The sequence below is a fragment of the Aegilops tauschii genome, chromosome 2 (genome assembly GCF_002575655.3).
Source record: "Aegilops tauschii subsp. strangulata cultivar AL8/78 chromosome 2, Aet v6.0, whole genome shotgun sequence".
Classification (NCBI taxonomy): domain Eukaryota; kingdom Viridiplantae; phylum Streptophyta; class Magnoliopsida; order Poales; family Poaceae; genus Aegilops; species Aegilops tauschii.
In genome coordinates this window covers 612,025,039-612,040,478 of record NC_053036.3, presented here as the reverse complement: position 1 = coordinate 612,040,478, position 15,440 = coordinate 612,025,039, and the positions used below count along the sequence as shown (strand labels likewise).

General features: G+C 39.7%; 1 protein-coding gene and 1 pseudogene across 1 annotated transcript; both read left to right on the top strand.

Annotated features, from left to right (window-relative positions):
- The first annotated feature begins 697 nt into the window (after positions 1–697).
- On the top strand, positions 698–5,416 carry LOC109756706 (beta-glucosidase 12-like; annotated as a pseudogene).
- A 4,737-nt stretch (positions 5,417–10,153) lies between these two features.
- On the top strand, positions 10,154–15,341 carry LOC109754940 (beta-glucosidase 12). The gene is made up of 13 exons (XM_020313830.4): positions 10,154–10,473; positions 11,100–11,169; positions 11,930–11,988; positions 12,689–12,764; positions 12,877–12,954; positions 13,086–13,173; positions 13,501–13,756; positions 13,840–13,955; positions 14,049–14,266; positions 14,440–14,471; positions 14,564–14,666; positions 14,749–14,857; positions 14,931–15,341. Exons 1-13 carry the CDS (start codon positions 10,237–10,239, stop codon positions 15,271–15,273), a joined length of 1,785 nt encoding a protein of 594 aa, XP_020169419.2. The 5' UTR covers positions 10,154–10,236; the 3' UTR covers positions 15,274–15,341.
- Positions 15,342–15,440: the final 99 nt, after the last annotated feature.

Below are 15,440 nucleotides of genomic sequence, written 5' to 3'. Positions count from 1 at the left end.
TCTTTGCCTTTTGACGAGGAGCTACGGCCTAACCGGCCGCCACTGCCTTCTCCTTTGCCTTGACCGTCGACCTTGGCGTAGCACGGGCGCGACCTTGCGGGCAACCTCCTCTGGTTCCTTCGGGATGACGAACATCGCCTTTGGCTCCTCTGGCAGCTCCATCTAGCGATGGACAGCGGACAACTAGATCGGGCTTTCACGCGGGAGGACTGGAAGGATTGTTAGAATGTGCGTGCTTTGGTTCAGTTTTGGCATGGGTCCACGTTGTCGAAGCCGATGTGTGGACATCCATACTCTCTCAAACCTCTCCTTAATTTGGTGCTGGTTAATGGAATTTCGGGCGTCAAGTCCGGTCCTAACAATTTTGATAACCATTGTTAAATGGCTAAAAGTGTTAGGACAATCCGGTAAAGATATTTGTAGATGATTTAATGATTCGCCTTGGAGTTACCCTTAGCTAGCCGCGTGTATCTAAAAAAGTTAGCTAGCCGCGTGCTACAGCTAGAGTCAGTCAGCACGCGCATTTTCCTTCAGGCAAGACGGCTGTGCCGTCCCTGTTACTGCGATCCAATCAACACATAATTTCAGAAGAATATACTAGAAGTCCAGATTGTTTTTCTATCTACTACATATACATACAACACATGCCTATATAGGTGGTGCCAAGGTAAGCCTTTCACGCTGAAACATAGCCGGTGTCATCACACCATATGGCTGCAAGAGCTTTGCTGGTGGTTTTCCTCCCACTTCTCCTTCTGGTTGTCGCTTCCAGTGCCGACGACGGCGCCTGTGGCCTGCAGCCGATAAGCCGGAGGAGCTTCCCCAAGGGCTTCATCTTTGGGACGGCCTCCTCGTCGTACCAGGTTTCCACTCGTTTTTTTCTTCAGTGCCTTGGTTCAGCACAATCTGTTTACCAGTATGAAAGCTGTAGCATAACAAGCTGATGATAAGTCGTCCATTGGCTGGACTCAAACTGATTGAATGCTGCTTTAGACCAACAACTCGTAAAAGGAAATGTTGCAATATATACTGTACCCTGCATTTCATACACAAACAACTTGCTGTTCTAGTGGTCAGCAAGCCTACATGGCCTTTTATATTATTTCCCTCAATACGGATTTTCAACAGAATTAATCGAAGTGATTTGCTAATCGGATCAGACTGGTGCTGTTCTGCAAAAAGCCCCTTGTAAATATTAGTCCGTTCTTGAACGATTAAAGGAATGCTGATGTGGTAGCCACATGGCCGTTTTTTCGCCTTGGATCAGTGTTGGTCCTGATTGATCAAATAAACGAGTTTATAAACTAAATCAGATCATGTTTTGAGTTGTTGGCTTAAAGCGTGCAATCAGTTTGAATTCATGGATTAATGAAGTATTTCACTCTTAATTAGTGATATCTACTTTATGAATTTTTTGGTTCTAGCATCGTCTTATTACAAATATGGTGGATATTCACATGCTGCAGTATGAGGGTGGTGCAATGGAGGGGGGCAGGGGATCAAGCATCTGGGACAACTTCACTCACCGGCACCCAGGCATGTAGAGTATATACATCTTTTACATGCAGTGTATCTATTTTTTTTATTAGCAAAATGTTTGTACATATCTTGTTAATAAGAAAATTATCAAATATTTTTTGAGAGGTCAAGAAATCGCCTTTTTATTTAACCGCGTGAAGCATTCATAGTGTTTAACCACTGGATGGGAAAATCACACGCACACACCTCAAAGCTAATCCAATGCTTGGGAAATCAATTCTTATTTAACAAATTGTTAGGCAACTTAGAATAAGAAACATGGTAGTAATGATATACTATATACTACTCACACGTACAAAGCATAAAATTAAATTTCTCCAACTTCGACTAGTAAAAAAAGTTGTTTAGAATAGTGAGGTGAAAAACATGTGATTTATTTGCGAAAATATTTGCATAGTACCAGATTATTATTTACAAACACAATTGTAAGAAAAATAGAGTCAAAGTTAGGTGTTAGAGACTGTGCATATTAACAAAAGGGGTCATATTATGGCAATATTGTCTACAGGACGTATGTCTGAGTATCTTACGACTTTCGATGCAATTTTTTTTTGTGATTATCAAATATTTGTAGTTATATGGACAACTAGGCCATTCTATCCACCAATGGTGTGATCGCCAACAAAGTAACTTGAATTTAGAATTGAGCTTAAATCATTATGTTACTTTTGAAAAAATGAATACAAATGAGCAGAATAGCCCTATTTCAATAAAGCTCTGCTGAGTAAATACATTTTTGCAGATAAAATCACCGACAAGAGCAATGGGGATGTGGCAGTGGACTCCTACCATCTTTACAAGGTAGGGATAACTTATATGTCTTGCTTTTCAACTAGATCTATAAGATTTTTCACAAATTATATGGTCAAAGTTGCTGATCAAGATCACATTGTGACAACATCTTTGAATTTTAGTTCCAATCCTACAAAAAGAAACTAGGTATTCCCTCTGTTTAAAAAATAATACATTGTCATAAGTAAAACTTTTTAAAGTTCGACCAAATCTATAGGAAAGTCTGGAAGGATCCATAGTATGAAATATCCATTATATGAAAATATATTTCATAATGCATCTAATGAAGAAATTTTGGTGTTGTAGATGTTGATGTATCCTTGTATAGATTTGGTCAATCTCAATGAAGTTTGACTTAGGACAAACATAGAATTTCAATTATCTTCGAACAAAGGGAGTTGTACCGATCCTAATTTGCCAAAAAAGGCAGGAAGATGTGCGCCTCATGAAGGATATGGGAATGGACGCATACAGGTTCTCCATCTCATGGACGAGAATTCTTCCAGGTATGATATTTTCAAACTGGATACCTCAACTCTCATTTTTCTTCCTAGTAGAATACTCTATTTTGCATCATCTTCCCATTTCCTAGTCGATATAGAATGTTCAATAGATCTTAATTAATGTTTAATGCATAACAGATGGAACTCTAAGAGGTGGAGTCAACCGAGAAGGTATTAAGTATTACAACAACTTGATCGATGAGTTGTTGTCAAAAGGTCTGATGTCAAACCGTAAATATTTAATTAGATTTATTACGTAATCGATTAAACTGCATGGAACATCGGGTCCTTTCTTTATTTTATCAGATTACTCTTAAGATTTGCGATCTTTTCTATATCTGTAGGGGTGCAACCATTTGTGACCCTTTTTCACTGGGACTCTCCACAAGGATTGGAAGATAAATATGGAGGATTTCTTAGCCCTAATATCATGTAAGTCAACCATTATTTATTTTCTAAGAACATAACTCCCTAGAGTGACGTTTTAGACATGAGCACAATGCAACTCTATTTGAGTAACTTTAAATAAGTAAGCAAAACAATTACAAAATATATTGTATATTTTTTGATGAGAAGTAAAACTGAAACATTTCTCCTAATGTACCTTAATACTCCGTATGTTTTATACATTAGTTGTTGAAGATTGAAAAAGTGTGGCTACGCGCTTTGTAAAAGTATTTCAGTTCTGATGAAGGTAGTATCATGTGGAAACATGTATACGTTAACTTTCAAAATAACCAACTGACACTGGTGCAGAAATGACTATAAAGACTTTGCTGAAGTATGCTTCAGAGAATTCGGAGATCGGGTGAAGCATTGGATCACATTGAACGAGCCCTGGTCCTTCAGCGTTTCAGGTTATGCACGGGGCATAGCTGCACCTGGCCGGTGTTCTCCCTGGGAGGAGGCAAACTGTAGTGACGGGGATTCAGGGAGGGAGCCATACATTGTTGGCTACCATCAGATACTCGCTCATGCAGAAGCTGTGAGATTGTATAAACAGAAATATAAGGTGACTGATCCAGCCATTTATCATATCATGCAGCTGCAATTCGCCCATGAACGTGATTGATATGGTGTACATCAACAAAATGCAGGGTGTACAAAAGGGCAAGATCGGAATAGCTTTGGTCTCATATTGGGTTACTCCCTTATCCTGTACAAAATCTAGTGTTGTTGCGATGAAACGTGCTATAGAATTCATGCTTGGATGGTAAACTCTTTACGTTTCACGCAGGCATAATTTTGTCCTATGTGTTTAGAAGAGAATGCAAATTGATCTTATGCTAGGAATAAACCCCTGTAGGTTTTTGGATCCACTCAGTAGAGGAGACTACCCCAGAGCATGAAAGTATTGGTCAGAAACCGCCTGCCACAGTTCACCAGACAACAGTCTAAATTGGTGAAGGGTGCATTTGACTTCATTGGAATCAACTACTACAGTACAAACTACGCTTACAGCCTTCCTCCATCTAATTGCTTGAGGAACAGCTACTCTACTGATGCTCAAGCTAATCTTACGGGTGAGTCGATCATGCTCAATCAACGATCAATCTGTGTCTGTTCTTCATTTGCCAGCCTAATAATATCAAGGAATTTATTCCCTTTTAGAAATAAATATTAAGTGAATAATAGAGACATTGCCACTGATTACATATGTTAGCACTGCATGCTAACATTGTCCAATTATGTCAGGTATTCGAAATGGTGTCCCCATAGGTACTCAGGTAACTTGCAACTTATCCACATAAACAGATAAATCTTCCTTCAGTTTTCTCCCAACTTTTTTTCGGGTTGAGTAAATGACCTGCATGTAGGCTGCTTCGCCTTGGCTCTACGTCTACCCTCAAGGCCTCCATGATATCCTAATTTTTCTCAAGGAGAAGTACCACAATCCAACCATCTACATCACTGAAAATGGCAAGTGCATTTTCCTCCGCTAGATAGGAACAATGAGATCAAAACTTATCTGAATTATTATTTTTCTCTTTGTGTATTTTAGGATTCGATGAAGCCAACAACAAGAGCCTACCACTAAATGAAGCCCTCAAGGACGATGCCAGGATAGACTACCACCACAGGCACCTTGTTGCCCTGCTGAGTGCGATCAGGTCGGTGGTAGCAGCTTAATTTTACAATCCGACTCTATCAATAAGCCTCGAAATCTTACATCAACTGATTTTCTGTAGGGACGGGGCAAACGTGAAGGGGTATTTCGTGTGGTCGCTGCTCGACAACTTTGAGTGGGAGAGCGGGTACACAGTGCGGTTTGGGTTACACTTTGTGGACTACAACCATGGTCTAAAGCGGTACCCCAAGCGCTCTGCTGGCTGGTTCAAGAATTTTCTCAATCTTGATCTCACAGATAACCTGGAAACCAGCGACAAATAATGGAGGCATTGTACGTGTTGCAGATTGAAATAGATGCTTGCCTGATTGTGCAGTTTGATGGAACGAGAAAATACTCTGCAGTGTAAAGATCAATGTAACATGAGGCTCGTGCAAGAACGTATCTAGTGATACCAAAGTTTATCAATACTTGAACCTTCAAAATTAAATTATCAGACTATAAAATTTTAACAACTAATATGATACGAGACAATAAAATGTTTAATTCAACATACTGCTCTTTAGCTTCATGTTTATATCAGAAAACTTACGATTATAGATTGAAGTAACAACAGTAAAAAATAAAATTTTATTTTTGTTAAGTCATCCAACTAACTTGACAAAGACATTCACATACTACTATGTGGCACCCTAATTAACTTAACTGGATAAGTTTCATAACTAGTGCCTACATTTGAATTCACAATCTAATATTAATCATACCCGCTAGTTCGAATAGCCGGTTTCCTCCCCTTTCGCTCAAGCTAAAGGTTCCGGGCAAGTCTCTGAAAGCTTATACACCATTTCTATATAAAAAATGTTGTATCCATTAAGTCACAAAAGTCAAGTCTATAATATAATACCAGCTTAAGTTTCGTTCCCTGTAAGTTAAGTCAACACTAATTTGTGATTAAGTGTCTGTGTCTATAACTAACATGCTCATTAAAATTTTCCAAGTTTCCGTTTCCTAACTTATAACACATTTTACATACGTAAACTTACCATCGATTACTATTTGCGTTATAATGTTATAACATTTGACATCCAAAGTTTCTCAGTGCAAATATTCAATAATTCCAATATGCGACTTCTTGGAAGAGAACAAGCTAGTACAAGCACTGTAACTTAACTCAACACTAATGTACTAATTAATTATCTATTTCTGTAACTAACATGGTCGTTCAAATTGTGTAAGTTTGTTTTTCGGACAAACACATTTTACATTCATAAACTAAGTACTTCCATTATTATTTGCGACTTAAGATTTGCCTCTTTTTTTCTTTACTACAAAGACTCAATAAGTCAAAGGTGTGAGTTCTTGGAAGAAAACAAGCCAGTAGAAGTACAAACGACAAAAATAAGATTGAACACATAGCAAGCATAAGCAACCGTTCTACGAACATGAATCTTCAATGCAGATCAAACATACAAGAACAAACTAACCTCAGCCGCAAAAGGTTCTGATCTACCTCTGCTATTGTTGTTACTATATCATTGACATCTCTAAGTCATTGAGAAAGGAATCGCTTATTTGGTCCCTTCCCTCTACATGATTGCTACTAGAACACAAGAATTCTAGGGAAAGAAGAGGCACTAGAAGAATAGACAAGCATGAAGAAGAAGACAGAGTGAATGATTTTTCCACAACGATACGGTTTCACTACAAAAGTTGTTGTACAGACAGTTTATCGAAATATGTGTACCTTCGAAACTGGTCCCATAGAAACATGTATATTGCTTTCCATTTACGCTCAGATCAAAATATTCGGTTAGTGCTATATGCGGGAAAATATATGATATGCATAAACGAGTTTCCAAATCTTAGCGTAGACTAGCGGTTGACAATTTGCGTGCCCCCACTCCAGTGTGTCACAAATCTTTTTCCCCTATCTCATCAATGCTGATGTTAGGACTCACAAGTACTTTACCAGCAGATGGAGGGAGGGTTGTATCATTAAGCTATTAGATGAGCATGTCAGAGTAGTAGATGATAAGGATGGATCATCTTTTATTATTATAGAGTACATGTTAATAATTTATAGTGATAGGGTGACACTGATTTTTTTCTTTAATATATTCTTTACACCTACATGCATCGTTTTTAAATAACTCTAGATCAATCAAAGTAATTTCTCCTATAGAGGAAGCTCCATGCTATGTTCAAAATATTCTTTACAACAACAAAATGTTTAGGACAACAAATCCAATTGATTATGTACTGCATTTATATTTGGAAGTCAATTCTTCCAGTGTACACTTGTATGTTTCCTTCAAAATACTTAACACTAACTGTATATTTTTTTCTCGAAAAAGTGTACTTTAGACAAAAAAATCCAAGACAAATATCACAATCAAATGTTTTTTACAAAATATTATGTACATCAATTTTTTTATAATGATCTCTAGATCAATCAAAGTAATTAGCACAATAAGAAAAGCTCCATGTTAACTTGCATTAATTTTTTTGGAAATAAGTTGTTCAAAACAATAATCCAATTTATTATACACTGCATTTACATTCCCAAGACAAATTTCCAAATGTTCTTTTGTATGTTTTCTTCAAGATATTCTTGACACCAAAATATTTTTAAGGCTATACAAATGTTCATACAGTTCTAAAATAATGTACTCCCATTCGAAAAAATATGTACTGCATTTTAACAAGGGACAAACATTTTATGGAAAGTATGCACATTTTTTTAACATGGGATGAACATATATCCAGAATGTATGAACTTTTTGACAAGCGACAAACTTTTTTTGGAATGTACAGACATTTTGTAATACATATGCATCTCGTATTAAAAAATGTTCCTACGGTAAGAATATGTTGACGTAATTAAAAAACATGTTATTGTTAAAATGAACCTTTATTACGGGATACATTAAAATGAACCTGTGTCCTGATCATAAAACTCTTAACGGAGTACAGTCTAACTAAGTCAAGAGTTTCAAAGAAAAAGAAGCTATCCCTGTTGTACCTTCAAGCGAACAGTTGGAAGTAGTTGGGAGCTTTGGATTAAATGACTCTTTGGGCATGCCAGGATAGGACATGTGCGGCCTAAAGATCAGATCAGTACGTGCACGCGTTTATTTCACCATGATCTCATGACGTCCTTCGGGCTCTTTTTTCTCTCGTAGCATGCGATTCCCATTATCGCGAACAGTACATTAGTACAACTAAAACGACCGATGCACCCACACCCATCAGTCGCGATTGTGCTAGCTGAACACACAATGTGCAACTTCAGCAAAGTCTCGATCGGCCTACACATATACTGTACCACATGGCAGCGGTGCCGAACGTGTACGATAGTCAACAGTGAAAGTGAGTTAATATACCATGCGGTACACAAATTTCGCCATCCGCAAGATGCTCGTAATCATTTTTTTGAATGTTGACAGATGAGCTGCCAAATTCATTGATCATCAGCGATGCTAGTAATCTGCTACGGCGCCCGCTTGAAAGCTGTCCTGCTGGTATGCAGCACAAGTACTACACTGCACGTCCACGTCCACATTGGAAGTAACGAAGCATAAGTGTACAATCTGTCTTTCTTTATGGACTTTGGTTGGCACATTAAACTCTGCAATTAGGGATCAGCCTCACAAATATGCTTTTCGAGCTTTGTACGGATGCAAGGAAAAGCATAAAGCAAGACCTTTCACTGCAAGATTGAGATTTTGGATGGAACTACCAGCCCAGTTTTAATCAGATCGGATGCGCGCGTGAGCGTGGGCTGATGTTTTTTGAAACCTTGCGTGGGCTGATGTAGTAGCTAGCCGCATGCAATGTAGCAAATCAAGCAAATGACAAGAAATAGAGCAACGAGTCACAAAACTTATGAACTCTTTGAGTGTCGCGTCATTTGCACCAGTTTTGCACTTATTTGTATGCACCATAAACTTGTTGATGGCCTTTTGAATGAAGTATTATCAACGGCCTAGCGACTTCGGATTGTGATTACGGATCACTTTCGTGCGGTAGGGATCATAACACTTTTGCTCATAAAACCAATCATGCATACTTTGCCAAAATGTCGTGTCATTTTGCTTTGTGCCATGAAACGGATCCACACACTAGGGGTCAACCACGCCTCACGGTCACAAATCAACTCATCCTCCTTGTTCGAGTAGGTGTTTCACCTACTCTTCTTCTTTGGGTCAGCACCAGGAGCTAGTGGTCGTCCGGTTAAAAGTCCGGCTGCTTGGTGTACTCCTGTTCAGTGTTCGGCTGCGGCTTTTGTTCTGGTTGGAATCATCCATTTGTCCGTGTTGGTAGTAGTCACCGCAATGGATAATGCTCATCATCATCTCGTCGTTTTCTGCCATTGCACTTGGTTGAGTAATTCCGGCAAACAGTGAACTGGCAACGGCGGGCGAGAGCTCCACAACAGGAATCCGCGACCGGACAAGCGTCGCGGCTTCGTGAAGAGGTAGTTGTTGTTGAAGTCGATGGTGAACGGCGTTCGATGGCCGGAGGAGAAGGAGGCCGCTAAGTGTCCAGCGATTTCTGCATGCAGAGCATACAAGGTGTTGGGCAATGTAGTAGTAGGGTGGCTTCAGCTTCGCGAGCCAGGGCTGTGATTGACCTGGCGGCACCGGCTTTTTCGCCGCCTTCTTCGCCATTCAATGAGGAGCTACGGCCCGACCGTAGCTACTGCCTTCTGACGCGCCAACCATGGCGTAGCATGGAGGCGACCTTGTGGGCGACCTCCCTGGGCTCCTGCATGACGACGAACAACCTCTCCAACTCCTACGGTGGCTCCATCGTGGCGACAGACAATGGGATGGGGGGTTGCGAGGGAGGGGGCGTCATGGCAGTGGCGGTGGGAGGGGCGGGCTTTCGTGTGGGAGGACAGGAAGGATTGTGAGAATGCGCGGGTTCCGGGTGGGTCCGTGTTGTCGAAGTCCAATGTGCCGGACGTCGAGACCCCCAACATAGTTCTGCACCAGTTTGCGGAATTTCAAACGTCGAGATTGGTCTGGACAATTTTGGTAACCATAGTTGAATGACTAAAAGTGTCCGAAATGTCCGATCCCTACATTTACAAACGGTTTGATGATCCGTGTTGGAGTTGCCCTTACCTTGTCACGTGTATCTTCAAAAAACAAATGTTAGCTGGCCTTGTGCTACATCTAGAGTCAATCAGCGCGCACATCTTCCTTCAGGCAAGACGCCTGTGTCGTCCAATCAAGAGACACATACAGGAAAAAACACATGGCATGTGTCTTCGGTCCCGGTCATTTCAGACGAAGAAATTAGAAGTCCAGATTGATTTTTCTACAACATATGCATACAGAAACATGTTGCCTATATAGGCGGTGCCAAGGGAAGCCTTTGACGCTGAAACATAGCTGGTTGTCATCACACCATATGGCTGCAAGAGCATTGCTGGCGGTTGTCTTCCCATCTCTCCTTCTTGTTGTCGCTTTCAGCACCGACGACGGCGCCTTTGGCCTGCAGCCGATAAGCCGGAGGAGCTTCCCCAAGGGCTTCATCTTTGGGACGGCCTCCTCGGCCTACCAGGTTTTCACTCGTTTTTCCTTCATTGATCCATGGACCATGGTCTCCTTTCTTAATTCAGCACAATCTGCTGCGTGATAGTCATTCACCGGCCGAGACTCAAACTGATCGCATGCTTTAGGCCAACGACTCATTAAAAGAAACGTTGTAATATTAATTATACTATACGCTACGTTTCATTCACTAAAAACTGGATGTTCCAGTGATCAGCAAGCTGCTTTCTTTGCCCTCAAGTTGTTGGTTCCAAGTCCACAATGGATGTCATTCTTTTTCCCTTGATACGATTTTCCAACTGAATCAAAGTGAGTTGCTAATCGGATCAGGCTGGTGCTGTTTTGCAAAAAAGAACCCTATAAATATTAGTCTGTTATGGAGCGATTAAAGAAATGCTGGTGTGGTAGCCATGTAGCCTTTTTTCGCCCTAAATAAGTTTTGGTCTTATTTGATAGAATAAATGAGTTTATGACCTGAATTTGACCTTTTTCGAGTTGTTGGCCTAAAATGTGCAATCAGTTTGAGGTCATGTACTAATGGCATATTTCACTCTTAATTAATGATATCTATCATTATGAAAATTTTGGTTCTAGCACCGTCTAATTAAAATTTTGGTGGACATTCACATGCTGCAGTATGAGGGTGGCGTAATGGAGGGGGGCAGGGGATCAAGCATCTGGGACAACTTCACTCACCAACACCCAGGCATGTATATACATCTTCTATACACAGTGTATATCATTTTTATTAGCAAATTGTTTCTACATATCTTCTTAATAAGAACATTTTCAAAGATCTTTTTGAGAGGTCAAGAGCTATAGAAAATCACCTTTTTCCACCGAGTGAAACATTCATAGTGTTTAACCACTGGATGGTAGAATTACACGCGCACACCTCAAAGCTAATCCAACGCTTGGGAAACCAATTCTGATTTAACATAGTATATTAGGCAACTCAGAATAAGAAACATGGTAGCAATGATATACTATATATACCACTCACACCTACAAAACGTAAATTTAAACTTCTCCAATTCAACTAGTAAAAAAGTTGTTTAGAATAGCGAGGTGAAAATAGAAAATGAGATTTATAGCGAAAATATTTCGATAGTATCATAATTTTTACAAATACAATTTTAAGAAAAATAGAGTCAAAGTTAAGTGTTGGTGATTCTGCATATTAACAAAGGGAGTAGGATTACGGTAATATTATCTCAAGGACTGTACATCTGAGTATCTTACAAAATTTCAATGCCAATATTTGTAAAAAAAAATGCGATTAGCCAATATTTGTAGTTATATGGACAACTAGGCCTTTATATCCTTTGATGTTCTGATTACCAACAAAGTAATTTGAATTTAAAACTGAGGTTAAATCATGATGATGTTCCTTTCAACAAAATGAATATACATGGGCATAATAGCCTTTTTCTCATAACACCCTACTGTGTAAATAACTTTGGCAGATAAAATTGCCGACGGAAGCAATGGGGATGTGGCAGTGGACTCCTACCATCTTTACAAGGTAGCTATAGTGTATATGTCTTGCTTTTTAACCAGATATTTAAGGTGTTTTACAAATTATATGGTCAAAGATGTTGATCAAGATCAAATTGTGACAAGATCTTTAAATTGTAGTTCTAATCCAACAAAAACAAACTAGGTACTCCCTGCGTTTAAAAAATAATATATTGTCCTAAGTAAAAAAAGTGACGAAATCTATAGAAAAAATCTACAAGGATATACAATAATGGAATTTATATTATATGAAAATATATTTCATAATGCATCTAACGAAGCAAATTTGGTGTTGTAGATGTTGATGTATCCTTGTATAGATTTGGTCAATCTTAATGAAGTTTGACTTAGGACAAACATAGAAGTTCAATTATCTTGGAAAGAAGGGAGCAGTAGTTGTTGAAGTATATTGAATTCATGCTCCAGCCAACTCTCTCCATCAGTTCAGACTTTTGAATGAGTTGGCTGTAGCATGAATTCAATCTGGTATCCGAGCCAAGAGGTCTTGAGTTCAAAACCATGTCAACGCAGTATTAGAAAAAGAATTCTGCGGCCTGCATAAATCCGACGTCAAAGGGCTAAATAAGCCTAGACGCGAGGGGGGTGTTGAAGTATATTGCCCGCCTCTCTTCATCAGTTCGGACTTTTGGATGAGTTGGCTGGAGCATGAATTCAATAGTACTGATCCTAATTTGCCAATAACATAGGAAGATGTGCGCCTTATGAAGGATATGGGAATGGACGCATACAGGTTCTCCATCTCATGGACAAGAATTCTTCCAGGTATGATATTTCAGACTGGAAACCTCCACTCTCATTTTTGGTCTTGCATCATCTTCGCATTTTCTAGTCTATAGAATGTTCACATCGATCTTAATGTCTTAATTCATAACAGATGGAACTCTGCGAGGTGGAGTCAACCGAGAAGGCATCAAGTATTACAACAACTTGATCGATGAGTTGTTGTCCAAAGGTATGTTGTCAAACCGTCAGTATGTAATTTGATTTATTACCTAATCTATTAAACTGCACGGAACAATTAGGTCCTTTCTTTATTTCATCAGATTGTTCTTAAGATATGAGATATTTTGTATATCTGCGCAGGGGTGCAGCCATTTGTGACACTTTTTCACTGGGACACTCCACAGAGATTGGAAGATAAATATGGAGGATTTCTTAGCCCTAATATCATGTAAGTCAACCACTATTTATTTTATAAGAACATAACTTCCAGGCGTGACATTTTAGAGATGAGCACGATGCAACTCTGTCTAGGTACCTTTTGAATAAGTAAGTTACAAAAGAATAAAAAAAATGTATATTTTTTATGAGAAGTCAAACAAAGCATTTCTTCCTAATGCACCTTAATACTACGTAGGTTTTCCACATTAGCCATTGAAGATTGAAAAGGTGTGGCTAGCGCTTTGTAAAACTATTTCATTTATGATGAAGATAGTGTCATGTGCAAACATGCACAGTATATGTCAACTTTCAAAATAACTAACTCACAATGGTGCAGAAATGACTATAAAGACTTTGCTGAAGTCTGCTTCAAAGAATTCGGAGATCGCGTGAAGCATTGGATCACATTGAATGAGCCATGGTCCTTCTGTGTTTGGGGTTATGCAGAGGGCGTATCTGCACCAGGTCGGTGTTCTCCGTGGGAGAAGGCAAACTGCAGCGCCGGGGATTCAGGGAGGGAGCCATACACTGTCGGACACCATCAGATACTCGCTCATGCAGCAGCCGCAAGATTGTATAAACAGAAATATAAGGTGACTGATCCAGCTGTTCATCGTATCATGCAGCTGCAATTCATCCATGAATGTGATTGATATGGTGTACATAAAAAATGTAGGGCATGCAGAAGGGCAAGATCGGAATAACTTTGGTCGCAAACTGGGTTATTCCCATATCCCGTTCAAAATCAAGCATTGCCGCGACGAAACGCTCTATGGAATTCATGCTTGGATGGTAAATTATTTATCTTTCATGCTGGCATAATTTGTTGTACGAGTCTAGAAGAGAATGCAGATTGATCTTATGCTAGGAATAAAACCACCGTAGGTTTTTGGACCCGCTCTGCAGAGGAGACTACCCCCGGAGCATGAAAGTATTGGTCGGAAACCGTCTGCCGCAGTTCACCAAAATACAGTCTAAATTGGTGAAGGGTGCATTTGACTTCATTGGACTCAACTACTATACTACAAACTACGTTGGTAGCCTTCCTCCATCAAAAGGCATGAGGAACAGCTACTCTACCGATGCTCAAGCTATTCGTACCGGTGAGTCGATCATGCTAAATCCATAGTCAATCTGTCTCCGTTCTTCGTCTGCCAGACTAATCATATCATGGAAATTATCCCCTTTTAAAAATAAATATTAAGTGAATAATGGAGACTTTGCCGTGGATTACATATGTTAATACTGCATGCTAAAAATTACCCAATGATGTCAGGTGTTCGAAATGGTGTTCCCATAGGCCCTCAGGTAACTAGCAACTTATCCTCATACACAGACTAATCTTCCCCAAGTTTTCTCCCAACTTTCTTTTCTGGATCGAGTAAATGACCTGCATGTAGGCTGCTTCACCTTGGCTCTACGTCTACCCTCAAGGCTTCCGTGATCTGCTACTTTATATCAAGGATAATTACCACAATCCAACCATCTACATCACTGAAAATGGCAAGTGCATTTTCCTCCCCTAGATAGGAACAATGAGATCAAAACTTATCTGAACAATTATTTGTCTCTCTGAGTATTTTAGGAATCGATGAAGCCAACAACAAGAGCCTACCACTCAAGGAAGCCCTCAAGGACGACGCCAGGATAGAGTACCACCACAGGCACCTTGATGCCCTGCTGAGTGCGATCAGGTCAGAGCTAGCAGCTTAATTTTACAGTCAAAATCTGTCAACAAGCCTCTAAATCAGACATCAACTGCTGTAGGGATGGGGCAAACGTGAAGGGGTACTTCGTGTGGTCACTGCTCGACGACTTCGAGTGGACGAGCGGGTACACGGTGCGGTTTGGGTTACACTTTGTGGACTACGACCATGGTTTGAAGCGGTACCCCAAGCGCTCCGCGGGCTGGTTCAAGAAGTTCCTCAAGGATGATCTCACAGATCAACTGGAAACCAGCAACAAAGATGGAGGCGTTGTACGTGTTACAGATTGCAATAGATGCTTGACTGATTATGTAGTTTGTTGGAACAATAAAATACTCCACGATTTAAAGATCAATGTAACAGGAGGCTCGTGCGTGAACATATCTAGTGATACCATAGTATAGATGATATTGTGGTACGAATATCAAATGACCTTAAATTTAAATTCAAGAAAGGGAATAAATAAATATTTGTTGCATTATATCATATTTTACATATCTTTCAATATATTGGAAAAAAGTACCACTCATTTTGTAGTAAAATCGAGTAAGATAGATTTTTCACATGGTCT